The sequence below is a fragment of the Thunnus maccoyii genome, chromosome 3, assembly GCF_910596095.1.
Source record: "Thunnus maccoyii chromosome 3, fThuMac1.1, whole genome shotgun sequence".
Taxonomy (NCBI): Eukaryota; Metazoa; Chordata; class Actinopteri; order Scombriformes; family Scombridae; genus Thunnus; species Thunnus maccoyii.
This window is the reverse complement of record NC_056535.1, coordinates 2880573-2895108: the sequence shown is the minus strand read 5'-3', so window position 1 is coordinate 2895108 and position 14536 is coordinate 2880573. Positions and strand designations below refer to the sequence as shown.

General features: G+C 40.6%; 1 protein-coding gene and 1 long non-coding RNA gene across 2 annotated transcripts; one reads left to right on the top strand and one right to left on the bottom strand.

Moving 5' to 3' along the window:
• Positions 1 to 7563: 7563 nt before the first annotated feature.
• LOC121889971 lies at positions 7564 to 11487 on the bottom strand. The gene is made up of 2 exons (XR_006093673.1): positions 11399 to 11487; positions 7564 to 8678 (listed from the first exon to the last, which is right to left on the bottom strand). It is a non-coding gene; the product is annotated as an uncharacterized LOC121889971 (long non-coding RNA).
• Positions 11066 to 14164, top strand: LOC121889962 (transcription factor 15-like). Its single transcript, XM_042402209.1, has 2 exons — positions 11066 to 11886; positions 12997 to 14164. Exons 1-2 carry the CDS (start codon positions 11401 to 11403, stop codon positions 13060 to 13062), a joined length of 552 nt encoding a protein of 183 aa, XP_042258143.1. The 5' UTR covers positions 11066 to 11400; the 3' UTR covers positions 13063 to 14164.
• The last annotated feature ends 372 nt before the right edge of the window (positions 14165 to 14536 follow it).

Below are 14536 nucleotides of genomic sequence, written 5' to 3'. Positions count from 1 at the left end.
CCAAAATATATTCTGATGCGCTATATTTCTCTGTCTGATCAATTTGGTGATGACAATAAAAATGATGAAAATGAATACTTACTGAAATTCCCCATTACTCATGCCTGTGAATCTATGCAAAAATTATACTCGCTATACTAAAAATTATACTTCTTTGTAGAATCAACATTGTTCTGTTCATCTGCTTGCCACTGCCTCACATGAGTAATAAGCTAACGTTATTTTGAGGCCGCTGCATTTTACAAAGTCCCTAAACAGCATTACCTTTATTAGCAATTTTTCCAACTATGCTGTCAAATCCAAAATGCCTCCACACATTACCTCACAGATGATTTAGTTCAATGATTATCTGTCCAGGATGGCTCACCAGTTCATTTTCCATTTTTCGTTAGCAAAGAGAACAATAGCCAAATCTACTAACAGGGAAATAGGGCTACAATGGGTCAGACAAACAGCCTGATGCGCTTATATATGGTGAATATTGAAGTTGAACAAATCATTACAAATTCAGTATTTATTTTCATTCCATGTTCAAATGGTAGTCCAAAATGTGAATAAAAAGTGGGGACCCTAATGGGCAACAAATGTTTTCACACAACTCTTCTTCTTGTTTTAGCTCTCTACTGCTACCTGATCATCAGGGTGAATATAACCACTACCAGTCTTTTTGCAGAGAGCTTCAGATGTATGGTATAAAATATTTTGGTGGGTAAGGTGACTTTTTCAGACCTCAACCTCAGAAATTAAGTGTAATGCAGCTGATCATTGGTCACTGGTAAAGATATGTTGCACACAGTAAAAAAATCATATATTTAACATGAACCTGGTTTGCTCGTTGTCCATCACAGATTGGACTGTAAATTTAGTGTTTTGTGGAACTTTCTTGACCATTTTAGGGCAACTTCTGGTGATGAACCTGGAACGTATTTATGTAAATGATGTTAGACTAGTGGTTTGCAACCTTTTTGGCTTAAAACCTCATAAAACAAAGCAACGTCAGCTTGCAACCACTTTTCACAGATTGCATAAGTCTATCAGTTGCGGGCAGTTTAACCAGAGAGTGATTTTACCTTCTCAGGTGGTTTCTTTTGTATGATTAGTGCTCTTTTAGTTCTTTTAGATACTCTCAAGCTGTACAACTATCCAATATTTCATGAAAAAGCAAAAATCTGAGAAAAGTCAGAAAAAGTAAGCCAAATTTTGTGTGGCACAAATGTGTTTTTTTCTTCTTCCATATCCCACTGATCATCTTGTGACCCCTCTGGGTGGTCTTGACCCCCAGGTTGAGAGCCTCTGGGTTAGGACATCTCATATGGGATGGCTCAGTCTGGCTTTTGTGGGCCATGTCCCAGAGAAGACCCAGCCCCTGAATTGAAACATAGCATGTGTGGAAAGAAAAAGAACTTTTCAGCACTACCATCAACTGCAGTGCTTCTCCTGAACAGCAGAGGGGGCAAACATAAACACTAATGTGGCTAAAGGGCTGACTTCCATAGTAATGGAATAGTCAGGACTACAGACATCAGGACAGTCAAAACTGCCACATATTAAAAAGAAAACTGAAAATCCACAGCAGGTTGTGTCAGTGGTACCCAGCGTCAGACCTCTCCTCCCACCCGGCCATGTTTGGAGATTCCTTAGGAGCAGATCCAGGCCCTCTACTGCACAGTACTACAGCCTGACCACAGGATGTACTCTGGGTCAGGTGTCATGAGAACTGGGCTGCTGGTCCAGACCAGACAGGACTGAGCCCACGGTGGCCCCCAGCCACTGACCCCTCATGGGAAATGCAAGTATGTGTCTCAATAGACCACAGACTGGAGATGGCTATTTTCAGACACAATGGCCACCACTGAAAACAAATATTAATATTTGTACGCATGTGCACGTACACATACACTTCTATAGGGGATAACAGGATCAGTTTGGCCAGATGGGAATAAAAAAGTATACTTTTAACCAAATTCAGGTATCAGGTAAAGCTGCAAGTCAAGTCTAGACAATATTTGCATAATAACAATCGATCAAATGACCATGTGTAAATGAAAGGAGTAGCTTTTAGTTACTGCATTTTTCCCTCTACTTTTTTGCATCTATCAGCTCATTGTTTAGGTTTTATGGCCCCGACTTTAACATTTTTAACTTCAACTTTAACTCATTTTTATTTTACTCAGTTTGCAGAAATGTTGGACAAGTTACTTGAAAATATAATCAATCATCAAAATTCACTGAACAGGTATTTACATGACTTTATTAATTATATATCAGAAAAAGTAATTAGTTACATTACTCATGACATTACTCTGTTACTCAGCTCAGCTTATTCAAAGGTTCCTTTTAAACACCTCCAAAGGCTCCACACCCACAGGCCCTGTATTTGGTTTTTAAACACGTGCAAATATTAAAAAATCAATTGATGCAGGTGCTAAAAATGAATGCTTAATACAATGTATTGCTGAAACAATTAGTCAATTCATGGATTAGTTGACAGCCTAAAGAAATTTAATCCACAAAATCTTTCTCTGTTTTATGTCATTGCGACTTGAACATCTTTGGACTGCTGGCCAGACAAAACAAGCAATTTGAATCACCTTGGATTCTCAGAAGTTGAGACTGGCTTTTTTAAAATTTCCTGACATTTTATAGACTAAACATTGAATTATTTAATATAAAAAAAATCATTCAACAGTTAAATCAACAATAGAAAAATAAGCAGCTTTAAAATAAATACAGATCCTTCCATCTTTCCATAGTAGGACAACATGACAAAATGAAAAATGTGGCTCGCTTGAAACCTTTGTGCCCTATTCCCAGACCCTGAAAAGAATACAGTCATAAAAACAAGCAATCATGCTCTACTGTACATGTCGGCAAACATAAAACTTCCACCACAAACAAAGGAGCAGAGCACCACCACTGCAGGTCGCCGCTTGCCAATCAACACAGAGGATATGACTGCCGTGTCTAGAACAGGCAGAATGACCTTAAGGCCAAAACGGATGAGTCTTTTTATAGCCTCCTTTATCAGACCTCAAGTCATGTCTATTACATCATGTACAAGTTTTATAGCCAACTTGTAGATTTCTCTGGTACGATAAACTTTGTTGACCCGTGAAGGCCTTGGCTCAGAGGTCCCAGGTGACTCTGGAGGAAGCCGACAGACGTGGGCTGGAAGAGCGTCGACCCCGGCCCGGTGGACATTAAAGGCCAAGGTGGGCTTCTCCAAAAGAATCATCGCGTGTGAGTCAACTTCCTGTATCGCAGGGGGTTGACTTGATGTTCTGCCTGTTTGGGGGGCCTTTGGGGTTCCCATGGGAGATTATGACACTCTTGTTCATCAGCCCCAGGATCAAGAAACACCTGCCTCTTTTAGATATTAGCCCCATAAAGTAGCTTCAGGGTGTTTATTTTACCTCTGGTGTTACCCTAAGTGTCACACAAGAAAAATTCACCCATAAAACCATGATTTTCAAATATGGAACTCGGGACCAATCTCTGACAGTGATGTCATTTCAAATGAAAAGACAACTTGGCATCTTCAAATGAAGTGTGTGTCAAGTTGAGTTTTATATCGTCTTCAAAATGATGGCGGATGGGGCCGTGGCCATTTGCTGAACTTTTACTGACACAACGCCCCACCTGTCTTGGTTGCTCAAACTGTCAGGAGCTGTGAAAGACGATCAGCGTCATCAGGAGGAAAAAGAGGGGAAAACTCGGGGGTGAAGGTGGAGGAGGCTGGCAGGATGGGAGGAGGAAGAGCAGATGAGGGCTGAGTCTTATCTTGCGGTCACATGTAGGGTCAAATGAAAGATAATACTGTTGCTTCCATACTGGGGTTTATAGTAGCTTTGCTCTGCATGAAATGCAGTGACTAATTTATCACAGGAGACGTCTGCACTGATGAATACATCATTTAGTCATCTTCTGGGTGAACTGGGGGTCTAAATAACTAGGGGTCTTTATGAAGACAGCAAAATATTTGAAATACAACAGTTCCTTTGCTTCATTAATAGTTAACATCACAGGGAATACAGTTTTTTGCTTTCTTTCCTAGAATTAGACAAGAAGATGGATACCACTCTCATATCTGTACCCTAAATATCAAGCTAGCTGCAATTAGCTTAGCTTAGCATAAAGCCTAGAAGTAGGGGGAAACAATACTATGGGGACTGACAAAATGTTCATCAAGAAATAGATTTAGCTGCTGTCTGCTCATGGTTTCTTGTCCCATCAGACTTCTTGTAGCGATGTAGCTGTTTCCCACATTTCTCCTCTTTTGGTGGCCGCTAACCGCATCTTCTCACCTCCAGCTCCCGCACCAAGCTGGCACGTAGTGAACCAGTCTGTCCACTGAACACAAGAACACCAAACAGATATCAACCCTCCATCAAACTACCGGTAAGATGGCAAAGTCAACCCCCAAACTGTCCAAGTAACAGAGTGTTACTGGCAGGGGTGGAGCAGCAATTTTAATGAGCACGGCAACCCCTCGCCTTCAAGCCCTGTTCCAATTTCAACATGCCAAATCAAAATGAATGCCATGCATTTAAACAATTTTTTCTACTACTGTAGTTGTAACCACAGCTGACCATATGAGTGTAACAACTCAGCAGAATTTATTTAGGGTCTGGTAGCAGTTTACTACTTTCATCCAGTTATTTGTATGAATTGCTATACTGGAGCATAGCTATCCTTATTATACATAAGATAATCACAGAGTATCTTTATCCTACTTCCTTACATACCTTATAGACATGAAATTAAAGGAAACTTACACTTCCATTAAAATGAAATGGATAGTTATAGATGCATAACAAATTGAACCCTGGTAACAAATCAGTATCTTCAAATAATTGGCTTAATAACATTAACAATTACAGGTTCAACCTGAAACTGTATTATGCTGCCCTTAAAATGTAAAGAGTCATTTCTGAGTCCATGGACTGGTACAATATAAACTGTCTTCAATTTTTTTTTAAAAAAGTGTCTCTTTTAGTAGGAATCCAAAGGGGACCTTTAATTGTCTTTAATTGGGAAATTAAATACCTTAAGTTGTCCAGGAGGTTCTGTATCAACAGCTGTCAGTTCCTCTCCAACAGCCACAGGGAAGAAACGGTCCCTCTTCATCTGAAGTCCACCACAAAGCTAACAGGAGAATATTACATGCAGGTGATTTGATTTGAGGCTAGTGTGTGCAGAGAGTGAGCAACTGGCTCTCATAGGCTAACTGCCACAGCTGGCTATTCAATTAATCTAACTTGACCAATAGATTTTTCATGTACGGGAAACTCAGTTTCGTTTCATCAATGACTACCTCAGGAAAAAGTGGGGGGGGGGTGGAATTATGCTTGTGCGGGTGTCACAACACCCATAACACCCACGGCCGCGACGCGCCTACTGGTACTCATAGGGCTGCCAGGAGGCCTGCCATGACTGCCCTTCACCGTCAGGCCTGTTTGCGCTGGTGTCAGCAACACATGCACTGGAACCTGAACATGTGGAGGAACGTTATGTTCAGCGATGACTCCAGATTCTGCTTACGGCAGTTGGATCATAGGGTCAAAGTGTGGAGAAGATGCAGAGAACGCAATGCTGATTACTGCACTGATAGAGTAACATCTTTTGGTGGAGGCAGTGTGATGGTGTGGGGCGGCATCTCCCTCACTGGAAAAACGAGGCTTTTCATCATTGGAGGCAATCTCAATGCAGAGAGATATTGAGTTGAGATTCTGCAACCAGTGGCAATCCCACATCTCCACAGTCTGGGACCAAACTCTATCCTCCAAGATGACAACGCTCGCCCTCACAGAGCGGGGTTTATCAGAGACTACCTCTAGAATTTGGGAGTGGAGAGGATGGAATGGCCTGCCAGCAGTCCTCACCTCAACCCCATTGAACACTTGTGGGATCAGCTTGGGCGTGCTGTTCGTGCCAGTGACCAACACAACCATGTTGGTTGACTTGCGACAAATGCTGGTTGGAGAATGGGATGCCATCCCACAGCAGTGTGTGACCAGGCTGGTGACCAGAATGAGGAGGAGGTGCCAGGCTGTTGTGGCTGTGTTTGGTTCTTCCACACGCTACTGAGGCTCCTGTTAGTTAAATGAATAAATTGTTAAATTGCCAATATGTCTTGTCTCTTCAAACTTCAATCATCCAATCCACCAAACACCACACAAGAGTAAATGGCAGAATAAGCTGTTTGGCATTGGCAGAGAAGATTTGGCAAATTTTTCATGAGCGCAACCGACATACTCAGCTCTGCTGCTCATCTCATAAATGCACGTTCCTTATAAATGTGGCACCATTTCTAAGGGAAATAAACAGGCTTTCCAACGGTATAAGATTTATTGCCAAGAAGCATTTTTACAACAAAGAAATAATCTACCAAACACAAATTTCCTTACTTTTTGTGCTAAGTTTATATATATATTGATATATATGTATACAGTAGGATGAGTGGTGATATCCACTATGATTGAAGAGACAGCGACAGAGACTACAGAAACTCAAAGCACAGAAAAGCTAAAGATGAGGATATCACAGCCCCGTTTGGCAGATGATTTCAGGCAAAGTGCAGAGAAGTTCAGTGCAGCAACATCACAACACCGAAGACTAAACATTTTTATTGTTTTGGTGTTATTCCAGTTACAGTAGTTCTTTAGAAAGATATCGGTAGAAGCTGATTTTAATGCTGAAGTTTAAACTATTCAAACTGCCACTACATATCTTCCCCACCCACCCCCTCTCTCCTGTCACTACTGTCAATCCCTGCTATGCTCCATCTAATGAAGCAGCAACACACAAACACAGAAAGATAAATCATAAAAGGCCCTTTGCAGCAGACTGCAGCTGGCTGTTAGGAGGAGTCTCTTTTCTCTCCAGTGCAGCTGTTTCCGATGAGTCAAGTTATCTGACCGCAGTCTTTCCCAGCAGCTTCCCTCACAGGAGACAACGCAGCATTAACGCTGTTGGGCCATACGCTCATCATCTTGTTACTCCAGACTGTGCAGTGGGGGGTATGGCAGTTAGGAGGAGCAGAAGGGGGTATAATGTCTGATGTGAAAATCTGCACTATCTTTATTTTGACAGTTTTGAAGGTGAACTTCAGTGTTCAGGCCTGTTCCTAGGTGTTGGGGAGGACTACTGCATATGTGTAAAAAGGAGTGTAAAGCCTTTTGTGTCTCCAGAGGGAGCTGTGTGAAATCTGATAAATTGCCTCAAGTGATGTCACTTAAGTCTGCTTGAGGCTTGTAGCCCGAGGCTACATTTGCTGCTACTAGCAGAACACACTGGAATCTGATCCAGCTGTCAGCGGTTGAGTTGCATTGTGGGTAATGTAAGCACCAGGTTTTTTTGACAAGAAAGAAGAATGCATGGTATGATTACATGATCACAAAAATGAGTGCCTATTTAAAGTGGTATTGATAGATTTTTTGGCCTCCTGGAAGCAGAAGAACTGTACAAAAACTCACAGCCCGGAAATTAGAACCATATAAAGTTGGCTAACATGTTAGCAAACAAATACCTATATTTCAAGAGTTAATATTATACATGGGTATATCAGATTTTGCTCTTTCTTTAATGAGTTTTAATAAGGTAACTGAACTTTCACATTACATTCACAAAGAAAAATATTTTTATACTGTATATCTTAAAACATGTCTGGAGGGGATCTTTAATATAAACAATATTGACCAGTACAGCTTTTAACCTCATAGGACTGCCATCAATTATTCATAGATTTTACATTAGGAAAATTTGTGATTTGTGATATTGGAATATGAAAATAAAAATGGACTTGACTTGACTACATCCCGGTGCCATAACTGACTGAAGGTTTAGTTCTCCAGGTCTATGCTTTAGAAAAGAGTCATCCACTGAACACACTGAACAATTAACAAGTGATGACCTGCCCCCTTAAGGACCTGGTGTCCCATACAGTTAGGCCATTAGAGATGTGTTTGCAGCTTCATCTTCATGATATTGGTATCAGCTTCAAAAACCTACATTTAGTCAAACCTTATAATAAGACATTTTTATTGACTGCCATTCTCACATCTTCCCTGACACACACATCCCACCCACCACACACTTCATTAGTACTTTAATCACCTCAACAGGCTTTTAATGGCATTCCTCTAAGTTGATGCAGAGGGCTGAGGGATTGGGGGTGTGTGGGGGGCGGCGGGTTAAGTATTTACGGTTCCAAACTGTGAAGCAGTGGTGGTGCTGGGGAAGAGAGAGTGCAGTAGGGTCGTGTTGCTGGCTGGCAGAGCGTGGTAAAACACCATGGTGTCCTGCTTTATGAGTGGAACCAGGTTCCGCACAGGTCGCTGTTGTTGGTGCAGCTGAGCCAGAGGCCAGGGGCCACTGGTGCCCCGGTTTGATGTGTCGAAGGGTTGTGTTTGTAAAAACAGGCCCTTTGATGACACTCTCTCTGCTCTCCAGCAGTCGGTCCCACCCTCCCTCCAACAGCACCAGTCAATCTGGAAGCCATTTGCTCGGTTTCCACAGAGAGAGTTCAGGCTTGATCACCTCCAGCATCTGCTGAGTGTTTATTTACCCACAGCACTTAACCCATTAGACAAACTGACACAGGGCAACTGCAGAGCCACTGATCATATTGGCCATCTGAGGACAGGAGCCAATGCAGGGGCTGAGTGTGTTTCCATAATCTAGAAATACAAATGGTGAAAGGGCGGTTAGCATTTTAATGTGTGCTTTAATCTGTGATTTCCAAGACAACATCATGCTTGTACTGCACAAAATCCACATGTTGGGTCAGTTAATATGCAGATTGAGACTGATGTATTGATATTTCATTGATATACATTTAATTAGTACATGAAATATTTTATAATTTGGAGCTCCCTCTATGTTCTTGAGAACAAACTACAATATTCAAATTCACATTCACAACTTGTCAGCTCTCTAATTACTGTGTCCTCATTTTTGGGACCTAAAAAGTGACCAGAGACGGTGGAGAAACATAATTGAAACAGATTTCCGAAGGAAGTTCAAAATTTGAGAGGAAATTCCAAAGTGCTGACCTGCATGAAGTGTTTGCAAGTTACATGACCACAAGTCACTAAAGCCATCCAGTACATCCAGTACCATATACATGTATATTACAGACAATTTCAGGAACCCTCCAAACAGTGGAGGGATGGACATCATTGTTCCAAAATGTATTCTCTCTGTTGGTGTTTTGACAATGGTGGTGGAGAGTGCTATCAAACATGTTGCTCACAGCCGGTATTCAGATCCTTTACTCGAGTAAAACTAGCAATACTACAGTGTAGAAATACTCTGGTACAAGTAAAAGTCCTCCCTTCAAAATTTTACTTATGTGGACATACAGAAATATTGTGAGCTAAAGTGCTCATTTATGCAGGCAGAATGACCCCTGTCAGTGTTATATTATGATAGTGGATTATTATTACTGTTTCATTAACACTATTTCAACTTTTATACACTATCAGCTTAATCTAGAAAACAAAACAAAAACCTAATATAGAAAATGGATCATATATTTATATGCTGATCATACAGTCAGTTGCCAGTTCAAAGCAAAAATGAGCAAGTAAGAGCATGAAAAGGAGGAAGGTTGTGCATTTTTTCTTTTTGTTAAAGGTCGGGTAGTTGGAGGCTCTTTTAACTTTTTCTCATCACAGATTTATAATCTATATCATTCTTTTCTTGTGAGATTTATTGTAGAAAGAAATAAATAAGTTTAAAAACTTGTTACATCAAAGAAATAGCTTTTGTGTGGGCCAAAAGTAATAAAGGTGCATTTTACCATAACGTGAAAGACAACAATCTTGTCTTTTAATAAGGGTTTTATTTTCTTCAACATGGTCAAACACAAGCTAATAGGTTCAGTTTTGAGAAAAAGAACAGACATGAATATTTATTTGTAGTTACTAGTGATTGAACAGTTCCTCTCCAGAAAGTGCAGAAAGCTCCCATCTTCAATATATCTGCAGCAGACATACAGTAAATTTAAATGTGTATAAAACTAACTTGTAATGACGGTTTAGCATCACACTTTGCCAATTTGTTCTACAAATGGGTGAATTTACATGACACACGTTGACTATGGCTATTTACAGTTCAGAACCTTAATCAGTCCATTAATGCAGCAGGAGTTCTTCAGGCCAAAGTAATCTGAACAAACACTTCATCGGCTGTTCTTCCTCAGTCAGCCAGATATTAGAAATGTTATGCGGTGTGTTAAACTAAATTGGCTGCACACAAAAACAGAACTTAGCAGTATCAGAAGTGCACATGCTGCACACAGGATCCACTCTATATGCAATTTTCTTCTCAGTCAAGGGAAGGATACAAAGAAAATATTAATATTCCTAGGGAGGGCCTTTTTACAAAGTGCACCTTAAGGTTCAGCCCCGACCCCACCGTAGTAATTTTCAGTCCCTAATGCAACAGCCCTGTAAGAAATCCTGCCTTCATGAAGGTTATAGTTTTTGTTAAACTGTTCTAGAGAGGCGTTGATTCAACTTTACGGTCATGTTGGAGGCTGAAGTTTAATTTGTGCCACAATTGAGTTGTATTGCTTTATACAGGGAAATGCTTCTTATATTTAGTTAGCCTCATTAATATGAAATACCTTTGTGCATTAGTCTTAGCCAGAGCCCTATAAAAAATGGCAACTGAGTGTATTTTTTTTGTCTGTAAAATCTTTATCTGCAAATTACAGCAACAGTAGTATGAAGGACAATATTATAAGTGTAAAGGAGAATGAAATGGAAATACTGTAAAGTACGAATAGCCTGCTAAAAATGACTAGGCTACTTGAGTAGGCTACATGTACTTGGTTACGTTCCACCACTGTTCACAGCATTTTTCATACTCATATTTCAAATCATATAATAAACCTTCGAGATCTGTATGGAAGCATCCGCATTTGTTATGTTTCTACACTGGACAATCAGCTTAAAGTGAATGTTTGTCTCTGTTTCAAAAAATGCAATAAATGTCTACAGTGCATGTTTTTTTTCTCTCCACTCATAAAAACTAATGGTTAACATTAGGGCTCATTTGGGTTAAGGTATAGCCTAAGCGTCTACACCTTGTCATACCCACATGTCTATGATTTTTAGGACCAAAACATTTGGGAGGATGGGAGCCCCTACATGTGCTCGACCCCTCCCCCTTACAGCTGAGGGGTGACTGTTGCTGCTATAAGAACCCTCCCTGTCGTGATGACTATCACACTAGACCATCCTATGGGGAAGTGTCAAAACAAACTGGGGACTTCTGCAGGGCTGGTTAAACCTTGGAGTTACTTTTACGCACGGCTCTTATCTAGCCTACATGCAGCTGTTTTCTACTTGAAAATAAGGGATTGGTCTTCCCCTGTGCAACACTTGCTTACCCATGATGGCTTTCACTATGCTGAGGCCGGTGTCGACACATCCCTTCTCTTACCCCGCTGACCTGACCTTGGTGTCGGACGACGAGGAGGGGAACCGCAGCGAGAGCGACGGCAGCACCGACCAGGGCTACGGCTGCTGCGGTATTCCGGTGGAGAGTTACCCGCGGGAGTCCGGCGGTGTGGTGGTCCGGCAACGGAACGCCGCCAACGCTAGAGAGAGACACCGGACCCAGAACGTCAACACGGCCTTCACGGCGCTGCGGACACTGATCCCAACGGAACCGGTGGACAGAAAACTCTCCAAGATCGAAACGCTGCGCCTGGCGTCCAGCTATATTTCGCACTTGGCCAACGTGCTGGTGGTCGGGGACGGGAGGAAGGACGGTCAGCCGTGCCTGAGTGCCGTGTACAAGGAGGTGAAGGGCAGTGGAGACGGCAAACAGCCCCGGACTATCTGCACATTTTGCCTCAGCAACCAACGGAAAGGGGTAAAATATTAAGTACACGGGCCCCTAAACGCCCACAGCACAACACACTGACACTTGTCTCATATTTACACAAACCTCCCACTCAAAATAACACATTTTAAAACTTTATTTCTTATCGGCAAGCGTTCAAATTAAACATACAACATTTTAGAGTTTTTTCTAAATTTTCAGCGTTTAATGTTGTAGATATGATTACAGCACAGCTTCAACTTTTAAGGCTACAGTTCACCTCTTATTCCTGCACCACCCTCCTGCACAATACACAACTAAGGCTCCATATCAATCTGCTGCCAATTCCAAAATTTACGGTGGGATTATTTTGACAAAACCTATTCGATGGAGGTTCAGCATGTCGAAGTCCATACATGTTCATGATTATTTTACAGTGTTTCTGCCCTGATAACCAAGGAAGCATTTAAATGGCAAATTTATAATTGTTGTCTTCGTGTAAGGATGAGGTCTGGTCAGTGTGTTCAAATCACCAGTTATATAAAATAAAGGAAGACTAGGAAACAAATGTAAATATTAAATAACATTAGTTTCAAGTAGTGCAGGCTACCTGAACTGTAAGATAGCAGAAGACAGAAATTCTGGTGTGACATCTGCTGTCATATTTGTATGCTATTGTATTTCAGAATTTAGACATGACAGCTATGAATTTCATATGAAAATTGTCTTATATTTTACAGATATACTGTTTAAAAAATGTAACCCAGTAATAGCTTGACTGGACTTTTTCATCAGTTTATCTGTACATCAACTGTTTGAATGAATTGCAGTTTAGAGGGAGGTCATGTGACATTATGGAGTTCGAATGAGCTGCATGGATCTCAGTGAAATGGACGTGATCCATCTTGGTGTTCACATCTCTCTGTTGGGATTTAGTTTATTTATAGGTGTCATATCATTCAGTGCACGGAGATATCCTTTAAAGGACAAACAGTGTTTTTAATCATTCAAGGCAGCTATGTAATTGCATAGAACCTATTTATATGCTCTTAAGAAAGTACATCAAAACATCGGAACTTAGAAATTGTGTTAAGGTCTAAGATATTTCCTATAGGTAAGTGGCCTTTGAACTGACAGAGTATTTTCCTTCTTTGTTCACAGGTGAAGGACAGACGAGATTGTGTGAAAATGCACGGAGGTGGTGCGAGACAAATAAGTCGCAGATGAAACTGTCTGACTTGGAGCAGGATCGGAACTTCTCTTCAGAGCAGAGCTTGGGGGAAACCTCCAGCAGCCATAGACTCTAGAGACATCTCTGCACAGCAACAGTCTTAGAGGACTACTCAGGTTTTTCGGTAGTTTGCCTCATTGGTCACTTCACCCAAGATGAGACATGATGGCAGCAAAACAGGCCGTGTCTCACCAGCAGATACAGATACAGTGCATTCTAATGCTTTATTTTATAATATCATCAGGAGATACTGTAAAGCAAGTAAGTAGCGATTGAAGCACCCACAAGGTTGGATGTTCTTTTCATTGGAATGACAAACCTGACAGACATTTTAAATATACAGTCACATTCTACACAAAGGATGAACTTTTTACGAGCTGAACACCCCCCCCCCCAACTCTCCTAGCCTAATGTTCTTGTTTACACAGGAAGTAAGTAACGTCAGACATGTCTTTGCATTGTTTATATGCACTTACCTATTGATGAATGCTAAAAAATTTGTTGACAGCAGTACAAAATCTATAAGCCACTGAACATAAAACAATATGAAGTCTGGATTGCTAAAAGGTTCATAATCATACAGCACTTTGGATCAGGCTTATCACCTATGATTACTTAAAGGCACAATCTGTGATCCAAATTCAACACACAGAAGTTGAAGCAATGATCACTTTGAGATTGATTGAAACTTTTTTTTTTTATATGGAACAAGTTAACAGGTGATGTGAAATTACAAGTAGGCTAATTTATATTGCCTAATAATGGACCTTGAAATACTTCATGCTAAGACATTAGCATGACTACAGGACAGATGGCTCTACTAGAGATACAGAGATGCTTTTTGTGCCTATCCCCTCATTACATACTGTATTGGGCAAGATACTGATGAAACAAACTGCCACATATGTTTGGGTTGTTCTTTAAGATTAAACCAATATGTTTTGGAGAAGCTTGGCTCACAAACAGACTCCTACAGCTGAGCAGTTTCAGGAATAATATATGAGAGGAAAAGACTGCTCCATCCGCTTAAGGGACACTACTTTGATTTTTCATTACATGTTGTAATCTACTTTAAAATTAAATTTATTTTTACATACATATGGTTTTCAAGTATTTTGTTGTCAATATATTCCTAAAAGTATTGTGTGTTGAAGCTGTTCAAAGGTTGATGTGCTTTTTTAGTTTGAATGGATAAAGCTTTGTGAGCCATGGTATCTAACCATGCAGATAGTTTTATTCATCTGAGTTTTTAGATATCCATCTCTGAGAGTTTTGGGAGGAAGATTTGTCTGTGCTGCTCACAGCATTGAAAAATTACATTGAAAAAAAAAACAACAACAACAACAACAAATTACCATCATTTCCCAGAGAAGGTGTAATTTCACTGGAATACTTCCTAACAAAGTAATAGTCCCTATGAAAACTCTTGACAATGTGTTTTGTGATAGATTGTATTTAGGTGGAGGCAGA

Excerpts from the sequence above, each read along its gene's own strand:
- LOC121889962 (XM_042402209.1), top strand. The coding sequence starts at position 11,401 with ATGATGGCTTTCACTATGCTGAGGCCGGTGTCGACACATCCCTTCTCT. Across the intron at positions 11,887-12,996 it reads TCAGCAACCAACGGAAAGGG|GTGAAGGACAGACGAGATTG; the intron begins GTAAAATATTAA and ends CTTTGTTCACAG.